The 25,485-nt window shown below is 36.4% G+C and overlaps 1 protein-coding gene across 1 annotated transcript in view; it reads left to right on the forward strand.

Annotated features, from left to right (window-relative positions):
• Positions 1–25,485, forward strand: part of SLC9A9 (solute carrier family 9 member A9) — a 559,615-nt gene that overhangs the window by 40,631 nt on the left and 493,499 nt on the right. Inside the window, exons 3-4 of the mRNA XM_064586786.1 lie at positions 3,599–3,676; positions 5,219–5,295. Coding sequence (XP_064442856.1) covers positions 3,599–3,676; positions 5,219–5,295 — 155 coding nt within the window. The remainder of the gene's footprint in view (positions 1–3,598; positions 3,677–5,218; positions 5,296–25,485) is intronic.

Below are 25,485 nucleotides of genomic sequence, written 5' to 3' on the forward strand. Positions count from 1 at the left end.
ACCATTTCAATGCATAGACAGTTTCCCTGGCCTTTCTAAAAGTTATATAGTATTCAGTTGTATGAATTACACCATAATTTATTTAACCAATTCATGATTTAATTATCCCCAACATTTTTTTTCATTCTTTCATCTCTAGTGAATGCTCTTATCCTTATGTCATTCCATACATGTACAAGCATATCTGTAGGATAAATTCTCAGATGAGATATTGCTGAATCAAATGGTAAGGACATTTAACATTTGGATACCTATTGCCAAATTACCCTATTAAGAGGTTATACAAATTTATATTCCCACTGGCCACTTTATTGTTTAATCCTACTTGTATAAAACATTTCTACTTTCTCCAATTTTGAATGAGTGTAGCTTAAATCCATCTCCACAGGATCAGAGAGATCTCATAGTCTAGGTAATATCCATCTGCATTAAATTCCTCCTCTATCCCTCAGGAGCTTTGCATTGTCTATTTCTATTTCCCAAGTGTGTCTGGTACCTCCTATCAAAAGCATAACTTAGGGCAAAGGAAAACAAATGCACACTCTTGAGCTGTCTCTAGGTATGTCTCAAAGCTGCCTACCCTGAGCCAGCCAAGTTTTCTTTGAAGTCTCCTATTTATAGTAAGAGCACATACAGGCTTTTTGAGATTTTTTGACTATGTCTGCATTTATTTTAATATTTAAAATGTTTCAAATCATCTGCTGTTGAGTATAACTGAAACTCCAGGAAGCTACCAGTTTCCTCTGTGGCTTGGTGAATTGGCCCACTGCCCCCAGGGCAGACTAAGGATCATGTTCTGTATGGTGGTGCCCCATGGATAAGCTCCTATCCATCCTTCAAAACCCAGTTCATATGCTGCCTGAACATCAACCCTCCCTGCAGGGTTAGCAAGCCCAGAATGGTGTTTCTGTCCTACAGAACTCTGAATTACAGCCTAGCCCCATGCCTTTTACTGTGCTTGCACATTATCTTTCCTTTCTTAGCTATAGCCTTCATGAATTCACTGTATCTATCATATATCTTTAAGTACTTTGTAGCAAAGAAGAAACTTATTAAATTTTTAATGAAAAAAGCATTGAAAATGATTAAACACATTATTGTGTTAACCACTTCTGCTTTTCCAAAGGAATCAGGAATTACCAAAATAATAAAATCTACTTCTGAGTCCCAACTCCTCTTAAACACTCCTACATCTTGTTCTAAGTAGTTATGTTAGCCAGCTGTTTCCTCAGAAACTACACATTTAGTCTGCCTATGAATATACACTCAATTCTCAGTGATATGCCTGTCACACTAATTAACACTGAGCATGCCATTCATTTCTTCTCCTGTCCCTGAAAAATGGGGATAATTGCATTTGCCAGCTACCACTCAGGAGATGTGAAAATAAAAAATTCAGCCCCTCAGTTGTACTAGCCTGCAATTCAGTTGCTTACTAGCTTATGTGGCTAGTGGCTACCATATTGGATAGTACAATTATAGTGTATTTCCATCATTGCAGGAAGTTCTATTGGACAGGGCTGGTCTTTAAGTTCTCTATCTTAGAGGACTAAGGTCTTTAGCTGAAATATTTCTAGCTTTCTGTTTTCACTTGTCTTAGATTTTCCCCCTCAAATTATATTGAAAAATTTTAATTGTTTGGGCCTTAAAAACAGTCTCACCTCCAAGGCCATGATTTGAACACAAAATTTGAGGAAAATGACATGTGGAATCGCCATCTGGAGATTGGTACAGCAGCAGATCCTGCCATTTCTGAGAAATTGTCTGGGTTTGGAGTTACTCCCAGAACTCTGATTTAGCAGTTCCTAAGCTTATAGCAAGTCTGAAAGGAACACAAATCTGTTTTGTATATACAAATAAATCCTCGTATGCTGCATGCCATTCTCAGCCTGCCAGTTTCATCTGGGTGCTCCAGAAAATATAATTCAATAGCACATTAGTTAACCTGCATGCAGGGAATGGGGCATTCTGATTATTGAAATGTTCTGGTTGAGTGATTAACCTGATTTTTGCAGAAAAACTGCTGAGGCAAGGGATTTTCTGTCCAAAATGTTTGTGCCAGGGTACTTTTTTCTTCCAGATGATCACAGCTGCATTGCTTCATTCCTGCAACACTCAGAAATATATCTCTTTGCTAAAAACTTTCAAATATGCAATTGATACACTTTCAAAGGGACCTCATAAAAATAGATCAGTAATGGTATACAGATAATCTTAGAAGAAAGAACAAACTTAGAAGGAAACATAGTATCTTTGCCCAAATTTTACACAGCCATAACCTTCAAGAGTTCCTAACAGCTTGAAAAATATTTTATTTTCTTTAGTAATAAATACTTAAAATTCTTGCTAGATGTTAGGCAGTGCTACAAGGGCTTTACGAATATTAAGTGATTTAATTTTTACAACCACCTTAAAATTAGGTATCACATTATTATATTCATTCTAAAGATGAAGAAACTCAGGCACAGAGAGCTATGGATGGGCCGTAGTTGATCTACCTGAATGCTCATTGATACAAGCAGTTGTAGCATCAATGGATGACTAAGTTTATGGGGCCCTGGCTGAGTTAAGTGACCCCTACTTCCCGCACCCACTCCTTCCCAAACATTACATGCGTAATGTTGAGGGACTGTTACAGAAGGGGAGAAGGAGGCTCCAAAGTGCTAAAAGAGCACAGAAGTAACTGGGGAAATCAAAGTGGATTTCAGAGAAGAGCAGCTTCTGAGATCCAACATCAGAGATGAGTTAGAATTAAGGCAAAAAAGGGAGGGAAAATTAAATATTATAGCTGTGAAACCATGTATCTGAAAGATTTTGATGAGTACTGCAATGGTTAAAAAGCCCTAGTGGTGAATAATGAATGACTTTGTGTGTGTTTGGGGAGGGGGGTAGAGAAAGAAGACGGTGAGTCTAAGTGAGATTTTAAAGATTAAAAGAGTTTCATTTTCAGACTTCCCAGCAAATAGTGGATATTTGATTACATATTTCATTTCATTGTATTTCACATCAAGTAATTTTTTTTGGCCAACTTTAACATTTAAGTAAAAGCCAATAAACAAATACTAGAAAAATCCATTTGCGCTTTCCAATATATTTTTCCGCAGAGTCTGGAAAACATTTTAAACTCTGGAATGGGATAAAGTAGGGAAAACTAAGACCAAATTTTTAAAGATGTTTTATTTGGTAAAAGTTTAAATAAACTCTTGTCAGAAGCTAAAATGTTTGAGCACTGCCAGAAAATTTCTTGGACCGGAAAAAAATAAAATAGAATGAAAACATTTAAAATGTGAAAAGTGGACAACTAACCAAAATAAATGCAAAGAGTTTTCTTTGCCCAGAGAGGTTTTATTGAATTGTTGTTGTTATTAGCTATAAAATCGGGTATAGGTTTTACATTGAAAATATTACTTCATGGTTACATTGCATTTATGAATTTCTAAGTTTGCATTTTTCTTATTTTCATCTGTGCTAATTTAATAGCATGTTAATATACCTCATACAAACTTAGCCGAGGTGACTATAACTGTATTGTTAAAGCACATTTTTTTAGTGACCCAAAGGAGCATCTTCCTAACTGCACTTTTATCTTTTCTGGCAGATGACATTTGATCCAGAAATCTTCTTCAATGTTTTACTGCCACCAATTATATTTCACGCAGGATACAGCCTAAAGAAGGTAAATAACACAGTGATTATTTTCTTCCTTTACCATTAAGCAGAAAATTGTACCAGCACTAATGAAGAAACAATTATGAGCTTATTTAATTCATAAGGATATCATTATCTTAGATTAAATGATACAGATTCCAATCTGACACACTTAGAATTCTTCTAAATCTGCTCTGCTCTGCATTGGCCATTAGCCACATGCAGCCATTAAACCCTTGAAATGTGGCTAGTTTGAATGAAAACGTGCTTTAAGTGTAAAATATGCATTGGATCTCACAGACTTAGTATTTGAAAAGAATGTAAAATATCTCCATTATGTTTGATATTGATTTCATGTAGAAATGATAATATTTTGGATATATTGGGTTAAATAAGACATATATTACCAAAATTCATTTTGCTTTTTTTTAAACTTACTTTAATTGGATACTAGAAAAATCTTAAATGCCATATGTGGCTAACATTATATTTCTATTGGATAATATTATTCTAGATAACTGTAACCAAAGAGTTAGCTGTTAATTGGGATAGACACTGGGTTTATCAGTCAGGGTGAAAACTCAAGCTACTTGCTAATACTCAGCTGTTGATGTTCATAGAAAGGAAGTCCAGTCTTGTAGCTTTTGTGCTCTTGCCTGACGTTATTTGGGTACCGCCTGAATGTGCACTTTTCATAGATTAGTAATTCCCTTAATAGTTTAAGTGCTAGCATTTCCTGTGCCTCAGATTGAGGCTCGGGTGTGTTTGAATTTTGAGATGCAGAGGTAGTATAGCTGCTTTTCTGCTGCCCATACCCCACCCCAGAGACTCCTGAGGCTCTCATCCCTTTGATGAGAGCTGAACAGTCAAGGCGGCTTGTTCAGAACAGACCTGATTTTCTTGTGTACTCCAGGCTCCCTCTTGCTGTCAGTTCTAACTACTCAGCTCCCACTTAGAGAACTGGAAGAGAGTTTTCCCAAGCCAGCATTTGAGAAGTCTTAGAAGGCTGGATTTCCTCAGGTCATCCTTCCTTATCCCTAGCCCTAATACTAGGCATCGTTTTGTGTGATTCACTAAAATAAATTGTTGTAGGTGATAAAGTTTTGTTTCATTACACTCAGAAGAAATATAAGTCAGAGAGCCAATGAGTCAAAAGGCAACTAAAATCTTTTAGAATAGTATTTTTAAAATGCTAAATGGGTTCCATTGACAACTAAATTTCTTAAAAGCTTTGTCTTCTGTTAATCATTCCAGAGTCCTGCATGGACATTGCCCCAGTTCTTTACTTTCTCTCTCGGGTCCAGCCGGTTCTGGCAGTCATTCTCTCCTCTCTACCCTGTCATTTTCTGATGTATTTGTTCCCCCATTTCTCTGAGAAACCTCTGTCCTTTGCAGTATAAATAGGTTCAGCCTTATCTGTACAATAAGGCCAGGAACTAAGGCTCAAAAATAAAATTTGCCTACACAGTGAGGGAAGAGAGGGGCTGTAAAGTGCATACATTTATTTTTATTTCCTGTTACAGTAACAAAATATATGGATGTACTATATGAAATATTCTTTTCTCCCCAGAGACACTTTTTTCAAAACTTAGGATCTATTTTAACATATGCCTTCTTGGGAACTGCCATCTCCTGTATCGTCATAGGGTAAGTGACATTCAGAGCTCAAGTTCCCGGTGGCTGTGGGGCCAGTGATCTGTGGGAGGAATCTCACTTTTCCTGGACTCACACTGACTGGGTGATTTGTCTACCTTTTTCTGTATATTACATCTTTACACATTTCTTCTGACTCAATTCCAAGGTTTATATGTATTCTGACAAACATAAGCCTTCAAATCAAAGCAAACTGAAATTAGGTTGCTGGATTTTCTCTGTGAGTTTTGGACCTCTGACTTAGGGAATGTGGATAACTTGGCTTGAGTTATGTGAATCACATTGCATTCGCCCCCCCCCCCTTTTTTTTTGCTTGAATAATGCAGGTAAACACACTACATTCTTTTTTCATCTTTTTTGCAGGACCCTACCTGTATTAGACAGGAGTACAATAGTAGCTACATGTCAAGGGTTTGCTCTCTAGGGAAGGTTTGTAAGAGGACAGTCTGAGACAGACATCTCCAAATATCAGCAGAGCTGTTTAATGCTGGGATGGCTTTTCAGTTGATATGCTATAGAATGCAGCCTTGCTTTTTTCTCACTATATTTTATTGGTTATGTTGCTAAGCCCCCAAGTCTAACTCTATAGACTCTGGCTTGCAGCTCATCACAAAGCAAAATATGATATAAAATGGTGAAGCCAATCCAATTCACTTATAATCCTATCCAATACATTAAATCTCCACTGCGGAAAACATGTTCCGCTGCTATGACTATGATGGTGTGGATGTCTTAAATTGTCTGATACAGCCAACTGTACCCTTGAATTTTACTGCATACAGCTATTATAACCCTAATGTAAGAAACTGAAGCTAAAAACACATGCTAGTCACTTATCCAGCTCTTCCCTTACGAAGTATTTAGTGTGTGTCACTGGAAGACTAAGGAGGTATCATTACTTGGACCTGAAAGCAGGGGGGTGGGTTATGTTGAATTCTCTGTTAAATTTTTATTGCTTCAAGCCTAGAATGAGTCAGACTACATTATGAAAATGTCCAGCATAGTTAGGGTAGTGAGGAAGCTAAAGATTTTAGCACTTGAAGGTGGAGGCTTGCCAGGGATATAGATTGAGGAGTCTCATTAAGTCTGGAACCTAAGAGGTGTTTAAACTGTGACTAAGAGGCAAACATGGATTTTGTCCTTCTCAAAGCATGTTTAGAGGAGAGTTGTTCTATTCTGTTGGTATGCCATAACTAAATATTCAAATTTCAAAGCTGGCAAAGGCCTTCGAGATTTGTGTAATTAAAGCACCTTATTCTGAAGATGAAGAAAGTAACATCTTGAAACTCTAATCAGTTGTCTTAAGAAATATATATAAAGTAGAGCCATGGTCAGGACAAAATTCAGACTTTTTGACTCCTGACTTAGCAGGTCTTACCATCATCCCCTCTTTCTTTAGCAATTTTTTGTACATTCCTCTACACCGTTCATACACATTGACAGATGGCTCTGAGATGTGTGGACTCTCAACAATGTTCATCAGTTTCTAGCAAATATTGATGGTTAGCAGTTCTATAATATGAGGATCTGAAATGTATAATGGATCTAAATTCTAAACTTATGGACAATGCTGTTAAATTATGTAATAGTCAGTTTTCATTATTACCCTGTTTCCTTTGTCTAACTGATTTTAAGTATACTTAAGTGTATGTATTTATACAATATGCTTTCACCATCATGAGAATTCTATAATCTATTTTTGAAAAAGAGCAACAATGTTGTGTGTGTGTGTGTGTGTGTATAATTGACTTTTCTAAAAAAATTCAGTTCGGGAGATTTGGTAAATTTCATTTACTGGAGTTGATAACCTCTTCTGATTCTAAGGCTGCAATCAATAATTTTTGATGGAAAGTGATTTGAATAAAAAGTATAGCCCTGGGAAAACTTTTAGAACCATGTGCTTTGTTTGAACTGGCATTATCTGAAAAACAGAAACTTGTAGGGTGCCTTCGTAATGTGGGTCATTAAAGTATAGAAGGGATAGGTAGTTTAAAGATTTTAAGGTCTTTTCCAGTAAAGTAAAGGAAACCATTAAAGAGCTTTCGCTTGATGGTGACAAGGTCAGATTTATACTTTGGGAAGGTCATTCTGGTTGTTGTGTGAAGGAGAAATTTTAAAGTGGGGAAAAGATGGCAGTCAGGGGACAATTTAAGAGGCAATTTCCATAAGCTAGGTTGGAATAATAAGGACCTGGCCTCAGAAAGTGGCAGTAAAGATGGATATGGAGTCATCAACATGTTGAAATCCTGAGAGATAATGGAGTAATCAAAGGTAAGTGTATGGAGTGAGAAGGAATTTACCTGGGCAACAGCACTATCTGAAGAAAGGGAAGAGATAACCACAAAGGACTAAGAAGTATTAGGCGCAAGATACAGGAAGAAAATAAGCAGGACATGTGTCTGGAAGTCAAAGGAAGAGGGAAAGGGAGGGTAGACGGTGTCTAACACAAGGAGGTCAAATGGGACAGGAATTGGAGTATCCTTTGGATTTAACCCCTTGGAAGTGATGGGTGACTTCATACTCGTCCTATGGGCAGAAATAGAGTATTGGCAAGTCCAATTGTTTTGGGTCCTGTGGGATGAGAAACAAGAATTTATTTTTATGCTGTTGATCTCCAGATACAATTTCAGAACTTCTGAAGGAAAGGCACAAACTTGAATTCAAGCCAAACTGACACTTACGCAAGTTAGTGACTCTGATTGTATGAGTCATTCAAACATACACTCAAACCCTAGAAAATGAGTGGTTATGCTTTCCTGATAAATTAATAGTAATAAAAACAACACAACAAACATTCATTGAGTGCTTTATATGAAGTATACCCTTTTTAAAAGTACATAGATTATCTAATTCAATCCTCAAGATAATCCTATTAAGTAGATACTATTATTACCCTCATTTAACAGCTGAGACAGCTGAAGTTTAGAGAGAACACAGTGTAAGTAATAGAGCTGGCATTAGTAACTGAATAGTTTGGCTCCAGAGTCAAATTCTCAATGCCAAAAATGTGCTTTACTTCTATTTATTATCATTACTAAAAAATAGAATGTAAAACATTAAACTAAAAAATAAAATTGAATAAATCAGTCAATATTCACTAGCATACCACATGTTTCTTCATTAGCCCCATAGGAGTTCTCACAGATATGAAAGATTTTTATTTGGGAATCCCATTCAAAAGGAATTCACATTTTTGAGAGGAAAAAGGAATGCCTGGGTTTATGCAGATATATTCATACTTGCATGAAATGAGCAGAAGGAGAGATTCAGGACAGTCCTAGATTGGACTGAGAATAATTTCATAGAGGAGGTAGATTCTGAGTAGTCATTTAGCTGAAGGGGATGAGGTAGTTGGATTTTCCATGCCATCAAGTGCGTTAGTCCTGGTGGGTGTGGGGAACATTACATCAGATTCAAAGCAGGAGAGCAGGTTTCTTAGAGCTGTGTAAGAGAATGTGGAAACTGAAATGCTGGAGAATCCCCTGACAGACAGCAATGAAGCCTGGCATCAGGAATTTATGAGAATGTGAAGGCTATGAAGAGTGATTATGGGACATGAATGAAAACTGAGCTAGTGGGCTGTGGTCTCTTATAGGTGAGGACTGGATCGAATCAAACTACAGGTTGGCTTTAGATCTGGACTCAGATGCTTTATAGGAATTCAGATCATTGGGTCCATTTGAATGAAAATAATTCTGCATTAAGTTTTATTAACTTCATGTCATTTCAGAAATCAGATGCAAACCATCTTTTATATTTCATGACAAAGTTTAACAATATCACTTCTGACAATAAAATCAGAGAACTTTAGAAAAATTTTAATTTTAGTTTTTTTTAGTGTTCTTAAAGAATTCAACCATCTTTTATAGTCCTCTCCCCATCTTACCATTTAAGAAAAATATTAACTACATCTCTGTTTTTTTGTTTTTTAAAGATTTTATTTATTTATTTGACAAAGAGAGACACAGTGAGAGAGGGAACACAAGCAGGGGGAGTGGGAGAGGGAGAAGCAGGCTTCCCACCAAGCAGGGACCCCGATGCGGGGCTCGATCCCAGGACCCTGGGATCATGACCTGAGCTGAAGGCAGACGCTTAACGACTGAGCCACCCAGGCGCCCCTACATCTCTGTTTTTAAATAAAACCCATATATTTGAAGTATTTCTTTATTCATCTCCTCCATCTTTGGAAGCTGTGCCTTTATCTTTGGCCCTATGTCTCTACCCTTGTGTATGACACAGATGTATGTATCATCAAAAGGGCAACTTATCTAATGCTTACTATCAGCATATACATTTTGTCCTTAGAACTCATTAGTTCCCATGAGATACTTCTTTAAGAGTAATGAAAATTATATTCTTTTTAGTTTTTCTGTAAGTGAAGAATTAAAACAAATTCTATAATTTCAAAAATACTTGGAGAAAGGGACATGGATCTAAATAATGAAGAATGGGGTGTTAATTTTAAGAATAACTTACTTTTTAAATCTCATCCCATGTGCCAGACACTGATCTATGCTTCTTACATTGTCTCATTTTATTCTCACAGTGTCCCTGTGGGATAGGTATTATTATTATTATCCTTACTTTACATGGAAAGATGCTGTGGTTGAGATTTGCCCAAGATTGCACAATAAGTGAATGGTAGTAAATGGCAAACCCAGTCTTACTTCAAAACACACAATCTTAGAATCTCCTTATCCTGCTCCTTTTCCTAATATGATACTTTACATTTCTATAGTGTTTTGCAATTAGTAATTATATATGTCAGACAAATCATATCCTCAATAATTTCACATTCTTACATTTATCATGATGGCTGACAATTATAAAAAATCTGAATATTTAAGAATGAGCTGTAAATATAATTGCAAAGTAGAAATGGTACCTGTCTTTTCCTAATGGAGGCAGTTAGAGGTATGATAGGAATTCATTTTACTTGGTTAGAATTGCTGGACTCTGGGTAACCTGCTCTGAATAACCTGGATTCATGAATGTGAGGTTGTTTATATTATTCATATCAACATTCCTCAGGAGTATTGATTTTCCCATTGGGCTCCTTATATGCACACCATAGAAGCTGAGCCTGACACTCTGCCCATCTGTCCATCAGGCATATGAGTGAAGGGGCCTCATGGAAGCTCTTGCCCTGCCTTCTGGTATAATGCCTGCTGACCTGGGGACCTTTAGGCCTAAGTACCCTTGGCTCTGGTTCTGGAATTGCTGCTGCTCTGTCCTTAACTAGGATAAGGTATGGTGAGTGTCAGTATTCTCAAAATGCTGACTCCTAAACCTGGAAGAAGGAACACATTTGCTAGTCTGGAATCAAAACCTGAACAGGTATAGTTCCTAGATGGAGGCCAAGCCATACCTCAGTTCCTTAAATTTTAGCCCTGGAAAGAGAATGGCTCAGAAGAGAATTCTTAACCCAGAAAACACGGATCCTGAAATGGTATAGAAAGACTTTGGGGAGGCAGTGAATCTCCTTAGATTCTCCATGAATTTTCACTGGAAAGAGTCTGCATAGATTTCACTGTTTAGTCAGATTTTTCTAGAGAATTGCAATCCACAAACACAAAGAACTAGTATGTTTTCAAGAGCCTGAGCAGAGATAGTTGGGATGGGAAGGATTTTACATATCATCATATTTAATTAGAACTGAAGAAGTCTCTAGGCTGCATTCAGGGTGATTATAAAGTCTGGAAATATGCATGCCATTATTTTATCATGTGCTATAATATAATAACAATAAACCAGTTATTATGTATTTATCTGTGTTCCCAGACTTGGTGGCCATCCCATATGTATACCTAAGAGTGGAAATGCCAGGTGAGGGGCGCCTGGGTGGCTCAGTCATTAAGCGTCTGCCTTCGGCTCAGGTCATGACCCAGGGTCCTGGGATCGAGCCCCACATCGGGCTCCCTGCTCGGCGGGAAGCCTGCTTCTCCCTCTCCCACTCCCCCTGCTTGTGTTCTCTTTCTCGTTCTCTGTCAAATAAATAAATAAAATCTTTAAAAAAAAGAAAAAGAAAAAACAAAGAAATGCCAGGTGGTAGGGTCTATAAGTGAACTTTCGTTTTTACAGAATAATCCCAGATCATTTTCCAAAGCAATTGTACCAATTTTTCCTCTTAATTTTTTTGGCAATCTAATAGATGTGAAATGAAATTATTATATTGTGGTCTTTATTTGTATTTCCCTGATTCTTAATGAAGTTGATTGTATTTTCATATGATACGTACTCAAACTTTTTCTCCATTTTCCTGCTAAATTGTTTTGTCATATTTTCATTAATTTGCCACATTTCTTTATATGTTTCATATTTCATTGAGTTGCCATATTTCTTTATATGTTAATCCATATTCCTATGTATGTTGCAAATATTTTCTCCTAGTTTGTGTCTTATGCTTTTAGTTTGCTCATGATGTCTTTTATTGAACAGAAATTCTGAAATTTAATGTAGTCAAATATATAAATTTTTTCTTTTATGGTTAGCATTTTTGTGTTTTGCTTAACAAAGGCTTTCTTACCCCAGAGTCAGAAATATATTTTCTTCTGAAGTGTTTCAGAGTTTTGCCTTTTACAGTAGTTTCACTTTCTGGAACTGATTTTTTTGTACATGATACAAAATAGACAATCAATTTTTCTTCAGATAGATAACTAATTATTCTAACATCACTTATTGTCTAGTCCTGCCATTCCCCAGGATCTACTATGCCTCTTGTACTATGTGTTGTGGTTTCTGTTTCTAGACCCTTAATTCTCTTTGTTTGGTCTATAATCCATCTCTGCACTAATATCTCACTGTCTTAATTGCTATAGCTTCATTATAAGTCTTTGTATCTTATAGGATAAGGCAAAAAGGATGCTCTTCTTCAGGATTACCTGTTATTACTTTTTAACTTTTATAAAGTTACTCTAATGTACATATCTAGGAGTGTATAATTTTTAAGTTTATAAATATATTCTTTATACTTTGTTCATGTTGGCATGCATATAACTCTAATACTCTTTCTTAGTATTTTCCTTAGGAGCCCACTTGCACATGTGCACTAGGAGACATATAAAAATATTTGTAGAAGCATTGTTCACAATAGCAAAAACTTGGAAATAACTCATATTTCACTAAAAGGAGAATGGGCACATAAATCTGTATAACATGATATTACCCAGCAGTAAAAAACAATGAAATAAAGTTGCTTTTGATAGTGTGGATGAATCTCAGAAACTTAATGTAAGATCAATAAATCAAGTCCCATAAGACTACATGCAGTATGACAACATTTTTATAATGTCCATAGATGATGAAGATTAAACAGTATTAAGCATGCATACATGTAGGTAAGAAGGCATATATGCATCTGTGTAATAAGGACGGAATTCAAAACAAAAATTCAGAGAAGTGGTAATTTCTGGGGGAGAGGGAAAAGAATGGAATGGAAAGAAACACATAGAGGAAAGAAGCTATTGGTAATATTGTGGCTCATGGATTGCAGTGTGTTTTCAGGTGTTTTATATAACTTGCATATATTTTGTATATATTCTCTTGCATGTATCAATTATGTTAAAAAGAAAATAAAAGAAAAAACAAATAGAAGGAGTTTTTTAATAGATTTGCAAAACTCTGCTTGATAATACTGCTTCCTTCCATTTCTGGGAAACACTGATTCTTTTATTGTTTCTCTTTGTGTGTTTTAATAAGAACAAGTCAGTTTGGCAGGCAGTAGCAGGGAGGCAAAGGCGCCAAGAGTGTATTTGCCAGTATCCCCCTGGTTAATTCTTAGCAACCACAAAGCCCTATATTTTTCTTCTCTTCTCTCATTTATCTCCACCTTCTTTCTTCCTTTTCTTTTCTCCCTCCCCCTCCCTCCCAACCATGTTTTTCTCATCATCCCATGAGACAGTGCCTAGGCTGCTGCTCTCTGAGACTCCATTTTTAGTAGACTGCAAAACAGAGTTTGGGGAGGCTGTGTTGAGTCAGACTGGAAGGCCCCATGCCTCCTCTGTGCATTCATTTATTCTCTGGATTCGGAGCTGGCACAGTAATAGCTGTCACTAGTGTCAAAGAGAAAAATAAATACACTGCTGCCCTGACACAGCCAAATAAGAAAAAATAATCTCTAATCTGTCAAGTATAGCCCAAGCTGCTTAGCAGTGTGGTTTCTTATCTCCATATCACAGCATGCATGGACTGTATTTCTGGCAGCAGAGAGGAGAGTGAAGTTTTTAATGAAAAGAAACAAAAGGTAGAATGGAGGGGACTGTGGAGAACATCAGAGAGGTAGCTTGGAGGTAAAGGAGTTGTCAGAGCCATATGGATCTTTGCATTAGTCTCCAATCTAATGTATAGTTCTACTATCACACCCTTAGAAGATGTCAGGGATGAGAATGACAGAACAGGACAGAGAAAAATAAGTTCTGAAAGAATCAAAAAGGAAAGCAAATAAAACCTAACTCCAAATTAAGAAATGTTGAATGTCATGTAGAAGGAAAAAAATATGTTAGACTGTTAAGGTGAAAAAAGAAATGTCTGCTAATGAAAGAAAAAAAATGTATAAGAGTAATTGAAACATACTCTTTCTGAGAAAAGAATTTACCTGAGAAGTCTCATTATTAAACAATCTATACTAAAAGATTCTAGCTATGGGATTCCTTTTAAATGAAATATTCAAGTCTTGGAATTATCCAGTTTACCTTCATTCTTCAGTATCCTCAAGCACAGAATCAGCAGTTTTCTCAACGTGTCCAAAATCTGATGGAAGAGCTATAGTAAATGTGGCTAAGCCTTTATACACACACATGCACCCCACCACCACCACCACCACACCCCATTGGGATAAAAGATTAAAAAAACAAGGGAAGGGTTTCAGTTATCTATTGCTTTGTAACAAACCACTCCCAAAACTTACTGGCTTAAGACAACAACCATTTTATTCATAATTTTGTGGCTCAATAGTTTAGGTTCAACTCAGCTGGGAGTTCTGTGGTTCTCATCTGGGGTCACTTATGTGACCACAGTCATCTGGGGCTTGACTGGGATCAGGTGGTCTAAGATAGGCTCACTCAAATGTCTGGTGGCTGATTCTGACTCTTGGCTAGTTGGTCTGGGGACTCAGCTCTGTTCCATGGAAGCCTCTCATCTCCCAGTAGGCTAGCCCTGGCTTTTTCCCATGGTGGTCTTGGGACAGCAATCTAAGATGATAGGAACAGAAATGAAAGACTTCTTAAAGCCTAGTCCCAGAAGTCACATAATATCACTTTCACCATGTTGTATTGGTAGGATTATCACAAGAGCAGCCAAGATTCAAGGCATGGGGAAATAGGCTTCAGCTCTTGATGGGGAGGTATGATGAAATCACATTACAAAGGTGTATGCATACAGGGATGGGAAGAATTATTGTGGTCATATTTGCAAATAATCTACCACAGGAAGGAATTATAAAATATCTTCAGAGATTTCAAGGTAAGAGCTTGGAGTAGCAAATGGGATTCACAACCTGGAATAAACCTATGATTATAAAAGGAAAACATGATGGAAAATCAAGTCAACCATAGAGGGCCTAACTCACTGGCCTCTTCTGTTAGGCTTCCTGATATTCCGAAAGCAGTAACAATGGATTCCTAGCCTGATGATTTAAGTGACCTACTAAGAAGTATCTTATAATGCTCTGTGTTTGGATATAAAATTTTTATGGAAAGATATATATAAAGCTCAAAGGAGATAAGTTAGAGAGCATGGCTCACTAATATTTTATGCTACTAAAGGACATTCATGGAAAATTGGCCCTTGCTCAGCTAGAGCAGGCAATTATGGAGAAGTTTTATTTAATTTGAGAACTTCAGTTGGCTCTTTTTACCACCAGTGATGAAGAGAATGTGGAGGTGGAAATGTGGCCATTTTAGCTATAAATGTAACAGCATCTCCACTGAGGGGGTTTCTTCCATAGCTACACTTCCATTGTAAGGGGCTGTCATGTCAAGCCTGGTTCACATCCCCATTCATTTGGCGGGTGGTGGTGCTTTGGAAAAGGGGGTAGCTTAAGAGATGGCAAAAGCTTGATCTTGGCAACTTATTCACTTTTCTTGAATACTTTAAGAAGAAATAAAGTTAGGGAACTATGTCGCATGGATTTTATTGCACCCTTCCAGGGTCTTGAAGAATTTCTTAAATACGGAAGCCCATGAATTCTTCACTGAACTATAAACTATGTTATCCAAACACTCAAACTTACCTGTATGTTCTTTCCTATTCTCCATTCTCTCCCATCCCTAGGGGTAAATCTTATCCTGAATTTTATTTATAGTTTTTCCATGTTCTTTTGAGCTTTATAAAAATATTATCATACTCTTCATTGTCAAGCCATTTGCTTTTTTTCCACTCACAGTTTTTCTAAAATCCATCCATGTTATGGTTTTCAGCTGTAGTTCATTCACTTTTATTGATAATATACAAATATATGACTATTCCACACTATACCTATTCTCCTATGGACAGAGTTGCTTCCATTTTGAATATTCTTGTACAAGACCCTTGGGGCCCATGTAGAAGATCCTTTAAGTAATGAACTTGGAGTGGAATTTGCAATACCGAATTGTTTTCCAAAAGTGGTGTCCCCACCAGCATGTGTAAGCATTTCCATTGCACCACATCCTCACTAATGCTTACTGTTGTGAGACTTCTTCATGATCAGTTTCTCTACCCTGGTGACAATACCACACTATTTTAATTATTACTGCCTTTTAGTAATTAACTCTTGATATCTAATAGGATAAATCTTACTTCCCTGTATTATTCTTCATAAGTATCATAACTATTTGGATCTTTTTCTTTTATTGTAAAACCTCATCTAATTTTTTGACTCACTGTGTTGGTATTTTGATTAGAATTGCATCAAATCCATAGATGAGTTTAGGGAGAATTGACATATATATGATACTGTTTTTTTGTTCTTAAAATCTGATATCTCCCTTTTTTGTTTTCTTTAAGTCATTCAATAAAGATTGAAAATTTTAACTCTAAGAGTCTTGCACAACTTTTATTCCCTTTAGTCCTAAGAATATTGTATTATGTTATAAATAGTTTCATTTTCAACATTTTATTTTCTGAGTGTTGCAATTGAGCAGTCTTGATGAGTAAGAAAATGGCCCAGCTCCAGGTAGCCTGGAGCTTGTAGTCTATGAGGCGGGCAAAAGCACAACTGCCCTGAGTGTTAGCAAGAAGTGAATGGTGCAAAGAGATCATAGACTTGGAGGATCTACTTGAGGGAAAGGTCTGGTGTGGTAAGAGCTATGACGAGGTGGGTGGAAGGGGCCGTGGGAGCACACTCAGTGGGCCAGAAGAGGCTTCTGGGGAAATGACTGGTAACCTGAGATCTTACATTTATATCAAGGAGGTAGCCAGGCAAAAATCTGGGAGAAGCCATTTCAGGCAGAGAGGATAGCATGTGGGAGGCTAATAGCAAGATGGAACTTCAGTTCTGCCTTTTGTCCAGAGAGGCCAGACCATGGACAAGAAAGAGTAGGAGATAAAGGTGTCGTGGAGGGGGAAGTTAGCCAATGAACCTGAAACCTTATTCAGGAGTTTGGACATGATTCTGTAGGCTGCAGGGTGCTAAATGGGGGAGATGTATTTTTAAAAGGTCACTCTAACTAGAATATAAAAATGGATGAGAAGAGGTCGAGGTAGTATGCGAGAGAGGAGTTAGGAGGTGATGTTAGTTTAAACCCAGAGACTCCTTGGTTGGATCTGAGAGAAGATTTGGAGATGGAACTGACAGGTCATGGCTATTGAACAGATTTAGAGAAATAAAGACCATTATGAGTGACTATCAATTTTTTGGCTTTAACCATAAGCTCACTCTGCATTTGACTTTCAAATCTAGTACAGTTTGGACCTCATGTGCTATTCCCTTCCATCCTTGTTTTATGTTCCCTAGTAGACTTAACCTCTTAGTTATGTCCTCACTTTTAGTAAGAGTCAGTAAGAGTTAATGTATTGCCAAGTGAATAAGTGAATTAATGAAAAGATTTGAGAAATGCATATCCTTTCACTGACAAAGAGGTAGTGGAAATAACAAGTTACAACAAGAGCTAGCTTTTTTGGTCCATTTTCTATGTTCCTGGCTTTGAACTTACCATTCTGCGTTTATCATCTCATTTAATCTTCACAACAAAGAGTAGAAATAGATACTTCTATTGTTCCCTTTTTTTAAGTAAGAAGTCTGAAACTCAGATTGCCTAAGTAACTTCCAAGGTGTGACTGACTCCAGAGCTTGTATGCTACACTCAACTCTGCAACTTAAAATGCATCCTTCGACCTAGAGGAGCATCAGCAGCACCTGGAGCTTATTAGAAATACAGTCTTAGGTCTCAACCCAGACTTCCTGAATCCCAATCTGCATATTACCAAAAGCCCTAGGGGAATTTGCTATGTTGTACTCCCAAACTGGTAGAAAGATTTAATACCTTACTTAGGATTTAGTAAGGACAGACTTATAAGAATCAAGATAATTTTAACTTATATTTAATCCATATTATTCAGGCATCTTTGAAACTAAGCCAAATCGATTAATTTTAAAATTTATAGCCACAAGATTTAAATGGCAATCTGTGTCAGTGTACATGTCTGGGTCAAATATTGTATAGTGTATTATGTAGAAGATAATTGGTTGAATACTGTTAGGCACACAGAACCATCACAGTGAGAAATGCCCAATGTTCTGGTCTAAGGGTTTTAGCACTACCAGTGTGGGAGGTGCTCAACCTGATTTAGCAATTATATTCTTATGTCATTAAAATGAAATGGCCCCAATAAAAGTAATAGAAGTCAATCTTAACTATAGTTCTGAGATGCTTTATTGCTCTATTTCACCCTTACTTACTAAATTCCACTGCATGAGAGGTAGCTATAAAGGTTTCCAATTGGCAAGCTACATTATCAACAGAATCATGAATATGAATGATGACATCATTGTTTTAGCTTCAGTGAGCACGTGTAATTTTGAAAGTCATTGCTACTGGATCATAGGTCCCTACAATCTTTATTTTCATTTGATTTCTTGACTCTTTCCTGTTGTTGCATTTTCTTCCACCAATATGTGAGTGTGATTTTAACATCTATATGAATTTGACCTGATTTTGACTGGCTTTTTTTTTTTTTGGAACCTCTGTTCCAGTACTTTGTAAAGTAGATTACACAATCTTTTCCTCAGCTTCTCAAGGATACTGTATATCGCTTGGTCCCCCTCGTTAAATTAAGTTCTACAACGATGAGAAGTATTGACTATAGTGATGACAATTGCTTGCATTTATTGAGTTTTTATTTTGTGCCAGGCACCACCCTGTGCTTTATATTGCATTAGGCTCATTCATTAGCCCAATTTCCCATTAAAATTTTTTCTCATCATGGGCACCTGGGTGGCTCAGTTGGTTAAGTGACTGCCTTCGGCTCAGGTCATGATCCTGGAGTCCTGGGATCGAGTCCCACATCGGGCTCCCTGCTCGGCAGGGAGTCTGCTTCTCCCTCTGACCCTCCTCCCTCTCATGCTCTCTGTCTCTCATTCTCTCTCTCAAATAAATAAAATCTTTAAAAAAAATTTTTTTTCTCATAAGAATATATCTTTATATCCATAATAAAAATTTCCCCACTTTCTTTATTAAAACAGTTTTTAATTTTTCTTTAGAATGCTGAAGTTTAGCAAAAAAATTTCATAAATATTCTTATTATAGCATAGACTCCTACTGAATATTTTGTTAACTTATAGTAAAAGCTAAGATAAAGAGTGAATCCTAATGTAAACTATGGACTTTAATTAATAATGATGTATCAATATTAGCTTATAATAGGAGATACTGAGGGTGGGAGTGAGGGATTATATGGGTACATATTTTGAGATTTTGAGTACTTTCCACTCAATCTTTATGTGAATCTGAACCTACTCAAAAATAAAAAAATAAATAAAGTCTGTTAATTAAAAATGAATGACCACATTATAAATCTTTAATACAACCTCTTTCTTTGATAGCAAATAGAATATGTCAGATATTTCCCATGTCCCCAGTAGTCCAAAACTATATGAAAACTGGAGATTTTTAGTTCTTCATTAAACCTAGGACTCTAACTCTTATAGCCTCATGAACTTCCAAAGTGCACCTGGCCTGTTTTAGTGGTAGTACCTGGGTTGACCAGTGTGGTAATGGTCCTACTACACTTCATCTCTATCACTGTATTAGGGGTCTGAAGAATAGCACTGAAGCTGGACTCTTATGGCTAGTGGGAAACTTTTCCTCTGGTTAACCTTTCCTATACAGTGATTTCCTTCTCAATCCCTTAGAATAGGTACTGTGAGACCAAAGGTTTCTTAATTGCCCAACTCAAACTTTAATTCTTCTATTTTATAGAATGAATATTAGCCCGCTTGAGGGTCTTGCCTCTCCTCTTTAAGTCTCCAAACTACCCTATTGACAAAGTCATGACTGGATAAGAGATTTCATGAAGTGATCATAATGTATTATCAATGTATTGTCAAAGTAATTGACTGATTCAATAATCACATTTCTGAAGATCATTTTCTCCATTGCTATGATAATTATGGCTTCTAACATATGTAGATAAGTTGCTGACATGATTGTCAGGGTGTTGCTTTTAATTTGCAGCAAAAAAAAAAAAGGTATTCTAGGTTTCAAATTTAAGGGCCTCTACAATAGTCAATAACCTGATTATTTGATAAGTTACCCACTGTGCTTCATAGAGCTAAATGCAATTACAACCTTATCCCAGCAGAGAGAAATTAAGAATGTAGGGAAAGGTAAACATTATCCTCTACGAGTGGAAAGTAAATGGAGACTCATTTGGGGAGTGGTTTTTGTGGATGTCATATGCTTTAGGAAAGAATTTCAAAATGGCCTGTTTATATAGGAAGGATACTCTAATGTTAGAAATATAGGCAAAATGTACTATTGTCATAGTTTTTCTTCTCTTCCCATAGTGTTTTCATTTGCATTTCACAAGCATACAATATAGGTAAGGACAGAAATTATCCTACTTTATGGATAAGAAAACTGAGTGTTAGAGAAGTTAAATTACTTTCTCCAGTACTGTTCATTAGTATTTGTCAAAACTGGGCATGGTATCTATTTTTTTCTAATTCTTAGATCTCTGCAAATGCTTTTCATAATGTGTTAATGACCTACTTCATCCTTGAAACCCACTCTCCTGTTAACCACTCAATACAACAAGTTTGAGACTTAGGATAGATGAGGTCAATAATAACAGTATATTGCATATACATTATATATATATATATATATATATCCATAAACATACCTATGCATGCACACATATATGCATCAGTTCCCATTTTTAATGAAGTGTTTTTTATATCTATTTTTTTCAGTTGCACATTAAGTCAGCTGGGATATGAGATTTCCCCAAAAATCTCCCTGAGCCAGATCTAGAAATGAATATAAATTCAGTGAAATTGTTTAGGACACTGGAAGTATAACTTCATGTCACTGTGAGAGTCCCATGCTGGTAATAGTGCTATGTTCACAGAAGTTTGGAAAACTGTATTTAGGTAATCTCTAGAGGAAGTTATATACACAGAGCTTGCAAGTCAACCAGCATTAACTCATTCAATTGCAGCCCAAATTATACTTTTTGGGAGTTGTGTCTCTAATCTTTTCTTAGACTCAACTGATCCATTACTTCAACTGATGTGCAGTTTAGCTTGCTATTTCTAATGAAAAACTTTTTGTAAGGAAATTGGTTTTCCTGTTGGAAAAAAAAAAAGTACAGAAGTCTCCCCAAAGATTTTTCTCTTTTTCCTACTAAATTTAACTAATTTTCCATATATCCGATTAGGAAAATAGAGCTATTTTTAAAGAAACTTTCTGATACAGATTTCCAACCCTCCTTTTCCTCTTCCTCCCTGCCTCCCAAATGGATAAGTTTACAAGGGACATACTTAGGCATTGATACATAGTTCCAAAAGCCTTCACTTATTCCATTTCTCCCATATTGAAGAATTTCAGCATTTAGTAATAGTTATGAGATTTTTGTTTTAAAGTTTCACAAGATGGGGCACCTGGGTGGCTCAGTCGTTAAGCGCCTGCCTTCAGCTCAGGTCATGATCCCAGGGTCCTGGGATCGAGCCCCACGTCAGGCTCCCTGCTCAGTGGGGAGCCTGCTTCTCCCTCTCCCACTCCCCCTCCTTGTGTTCCTGCTCTCACTATCTCTCTCTGTCAAATAAATAAAATCTTTAAAAATAATAATAATAAAGTTTCACAAGATGAAAGGGACTTTACTTAAACCTTGAGTTGTTCATAGCTATTTAGATACTTTGAAGCATATTTTGAATATTATTAGTACTCTTTGGACAATGTAGTTAGCAGAACACATCAAGTTTTTTACAACTTGGCTGTTAAGAGGAAAGGGCATTCACATATGCTGTTGGAAGTGCTGTCTGCCAACCTGAGCTGATCTGTGAGCTAGGCGCTACCAGAGTGGGTGGAAGAAGTACAAAAACTGAGAATACGCATTTAGGAATGTTCTCAGTGATTTAAAAGAATCATTTTATATCTACTTAATTTAATAATGAATATCTGGGCTTGTATTTTATATAATGTAAAAATACCACTTATCCAGCATTTCTTTTTTATTGTATTTTACAAAAGTATCAGTGGCAATAGTTTTGAATAATAGCAATACTAATTAACTAGTTAATTATTGCTCCTTCACCACTGAGAGTTTGAGAAGCAGTGCTAAGGGAAGTCAATTCAAAGCTTTCTTCATGATAGGGGCATTTCATACAGAAAAAGAAAATGGCTAGAAAATCATTTTCAGGTTATGGTTTAAAAAATAGTTTGGTTGAAGTTCACCAGGTAGATAACTAATTTCTCAGAACAAATCTTAATTTCATTAAAGTTCATCAGAAAATTACTCAAACATTTTTAAGAGATGGCATTTTTTTTTTCTAGAAGGATATTCCTGATTAAAAAAATGATTCGCACTCAAGTAACTTTGCTTCAGATTTTCTTTTATTGGAGTCAGGAAGAAGAGGGAAGCGGTTTATTCAGTTGGATACTTGGAATCTGAGTTAACTACATTCCTTCCTGCCTTAAGTGTTCCATATTGAGTAAGTTTGTTTGACGTAGCTGAGCTTCAAGTAATTCTGGTTGTCCAGTTTTCGATGAAAATAGCTGTTTTCCAGGAAGGGCCCAGTAGAACTGAACTTCAGGCATGACCTCTGTGATGGGTACACCAATACCAGCTTGGTATGTCTGGGGTGGGTGGAGGGGGGAGAATGAAGCCGGGAAGAGGGGACAAAAATGCCCTTTAGTGATATCTTTTGTACCTCCAAAGAACTAAATTAATTTATCTTTCACCAAGTAAATATTTAGTTCCTGAATGTTGTAAGTTGCTTCCCCAAAAGATAATTTTTATATCAAGGGCAGATTTTAATGCTCCTTAACTGAGTTCACAAAATTCTTATGATGGGAGGTGTTTAAAGCTTGCAATCTTTCTAAAATAACAAACATATGTAGAAATAGATATTCCTCAGTTGAAGCATTCCTACCATGGTGTGAAATTCATTCATGTTGAAAGGGAAATAAAATATTGCTTTTGACGATTACTTATGATTGCAAAGAATGCTGATTTAGAAAAACACCCTCTACTTTATAGATTCTCTCAGATTTTTTTATTTTAACATCTAATAATATTTATGAGATTTTTGTTTTATTAATTTTAATTTTAGTCTTTTTTGCTCTGTTTACATAGTATATAAAAAATCTATGAGTCTATAGAAGTTATGGCTATGGGAAATAGCTTTTATATTATAAATAAATAATATGTAAATATTATATATATTTTAAATGACATATTGCCTATTCTCTCCTTTTAAAAAGGGGGAGGGGAGAAAATATAACAAATTATATTCCTTAGAATACAAGAGTTGACTTTATAATACTTTAGAGTTTATTTTCATCACCTGCCTTGCTGCTCAGATTTCATGATTTCTAACTAGTCTACAACTGCACTGTGTAAGTCCATTAAATCACAATGAAAAACATCTCATACTACGGAGAAATGCCCCTAACAAAATTGGGTATAAATAGAGACAAGGAAAATTCCTGGCACAAAGATTGAAAGGACGTTTAATAATGATCTTCGTACCTATTTCCTTCAAAGGATAAGAATAATATATAGTTTGCTATTATATATATTAAAATCATTTCAAACTGCCACTGTTTTAAATAAACACACATTTTGAGAAAGCGGAAAGGAATAGTGAATTAGTTTTAAAATGTGGTGTTTTAGATTTAAAGAACATACATTAAAATTTTGAAGGTGATAGATTTTCTTTAGAGCATGTAAGGACGTGCACATTTCTTCAATGTCCCAAGGATTTGCATATAAACTAGATTTAGAGCACAAAACAAATTGGTAAAGCTACACCTTGCTTTTTAAGCATTAACACCCATGCAAAGTTGAAGTCAGATTTTAGCGGTATTTAAAAGCACCACCGTATGTTATTGTAAGTTTACATTTCAATATCATTTCAAAGTTACGATCTCTTGCCTATTGGAAAGAAAAGTTGGAAGTTTAAAAAAGGTCTGTTTCAATAAGCGTATGTGAATAGCCATTTCGGTAAAATTATTTGCAGATTTCAGACTCAGGCAAACCCTAAACATGTGAAGAATGGATTATGGATTATATTAAAATGGATGTTAAACAGGAGGGGTCAACTCTCACCACCTAAGAAGCTGAAACTCTATTCCAAAATCAACAGAATGAAATAATTATACACACTAAAATGCTGCACCAGCTGTTAACTCAGCATCCATTGGCTTTTATATTGTGCCCTCTGGTGGGAAAATTTGTAAATCACAATTTTACCAATTTTGAACCGACTCAACAAGGCTTTGTTACTTCTTATTCCTGGACTTTTATGTATAATCAAACTTTAGCCTGAGGGAAAATACATGATGACTTTTTGAGGCAGAGTTGCTTTAGGTTATCAACTAACGTAACCTCCCAATTTTATCTGGAGGTGATAAATGATTTAGTCAGGTTTGAACGAAGTGAACTATTTATTATTCAGTTCTCCTGTGTCCCAGGGAAAGTATTAATTATTGAATACCTCTTAAGTGCTAGACACTGTATAAGCATCATTTCACTTGACCTCATTAACTCTGAATTTAGTCCAGTGCTTTTCCTATTCATTTCCCTGTTACCTTCAGGTCTTCCCAGGGCTAAAATTTCATCTCCAGTCTATTCATACTTGCATATACAGGCTTTATATGTTATTTGCTTCCTGTCTCCCTTCAGGCAGGGGCCTCTGAGGGTCAAGACTGGTAGGGGTGGGTCCCAGGAGGTGCTGCTCTCAGGCTAATGAGACCAGAGGCCTGAGACCTAGGGTCCTTCACATAAGTTAGTAGTGGGACTGAGAAATTTAACTCCAGGCCACCTATTCTAGGCCAGGTAAGGATAAAGGGCCATGGCGAAGTACTGCAATGGGGTTTGTGAAGCCAGGAAGGCTGAGGAGAAAATGAACCAAGAAGGCGAGTGAGAGGAGGCTGAATGGGTCCAAGAAGGGAGTGGGAACACACTGGAGCATTTTCATTCAGCCTTGGGGTGGACTTGTCTACATGTACTAGATCAATCTGAAAGGCTCAGAATGGGCAAATGTGGGTAGAATTTTTAAAATTAGAAAATGTTGCAAAAATATGTAGTTCAACTTTTGGTTTTTTTAAATTGTCTTTTTTTCTTCTTATAATATGATACATGATTCACATAATAATATAATAGCTAACACTTATAGGCTATCTTTTATGTATTTTGTTCCAAGCATGTCATATATCTTAACATACTCAGTCCTCACACATACCCCATGAAGCAGGTAGTGTTGTTGCCCTCAACTTGCCGATAAGGAGATTGCAGACCAAAGGGAATAAGTACCATGGCAGATGTCACATTCCCAGTAAGTATAAAGACCTGAGGTTTGAACCCAAGCCATCTGGCTTCAATCTGTGCTCCTAACCAATACTCTGTGCCTACCTGAAGTTATGAAAACACAATAAAAAACCAAACACCTATAAACCTTTAGTTCAACTTAAGAAATAAAAGACATCGTTGGTACCAGCAAAGGCCCCCCAACAGCATGCTTTTCCCAGAAAAGCTAATAAC

This window comes from Mirounga angustirostris, unplaced genomic scaffold, assembly GCF_029215605.1.
Source record: "Mirounga angustirostris isolate CCGP_5_RB_7025 unplaced genomic scaffold, mMirAng1.0.hap1 SCAF_1, whole genome shotgun sequence".
In the NCBI taxonomy this organism is placed as follows: Eukaryota; Metazoa; Chordata; class Mammalia; order Carnivora; family Phocidae; genus Mirounga; species Mirounga angustirostris.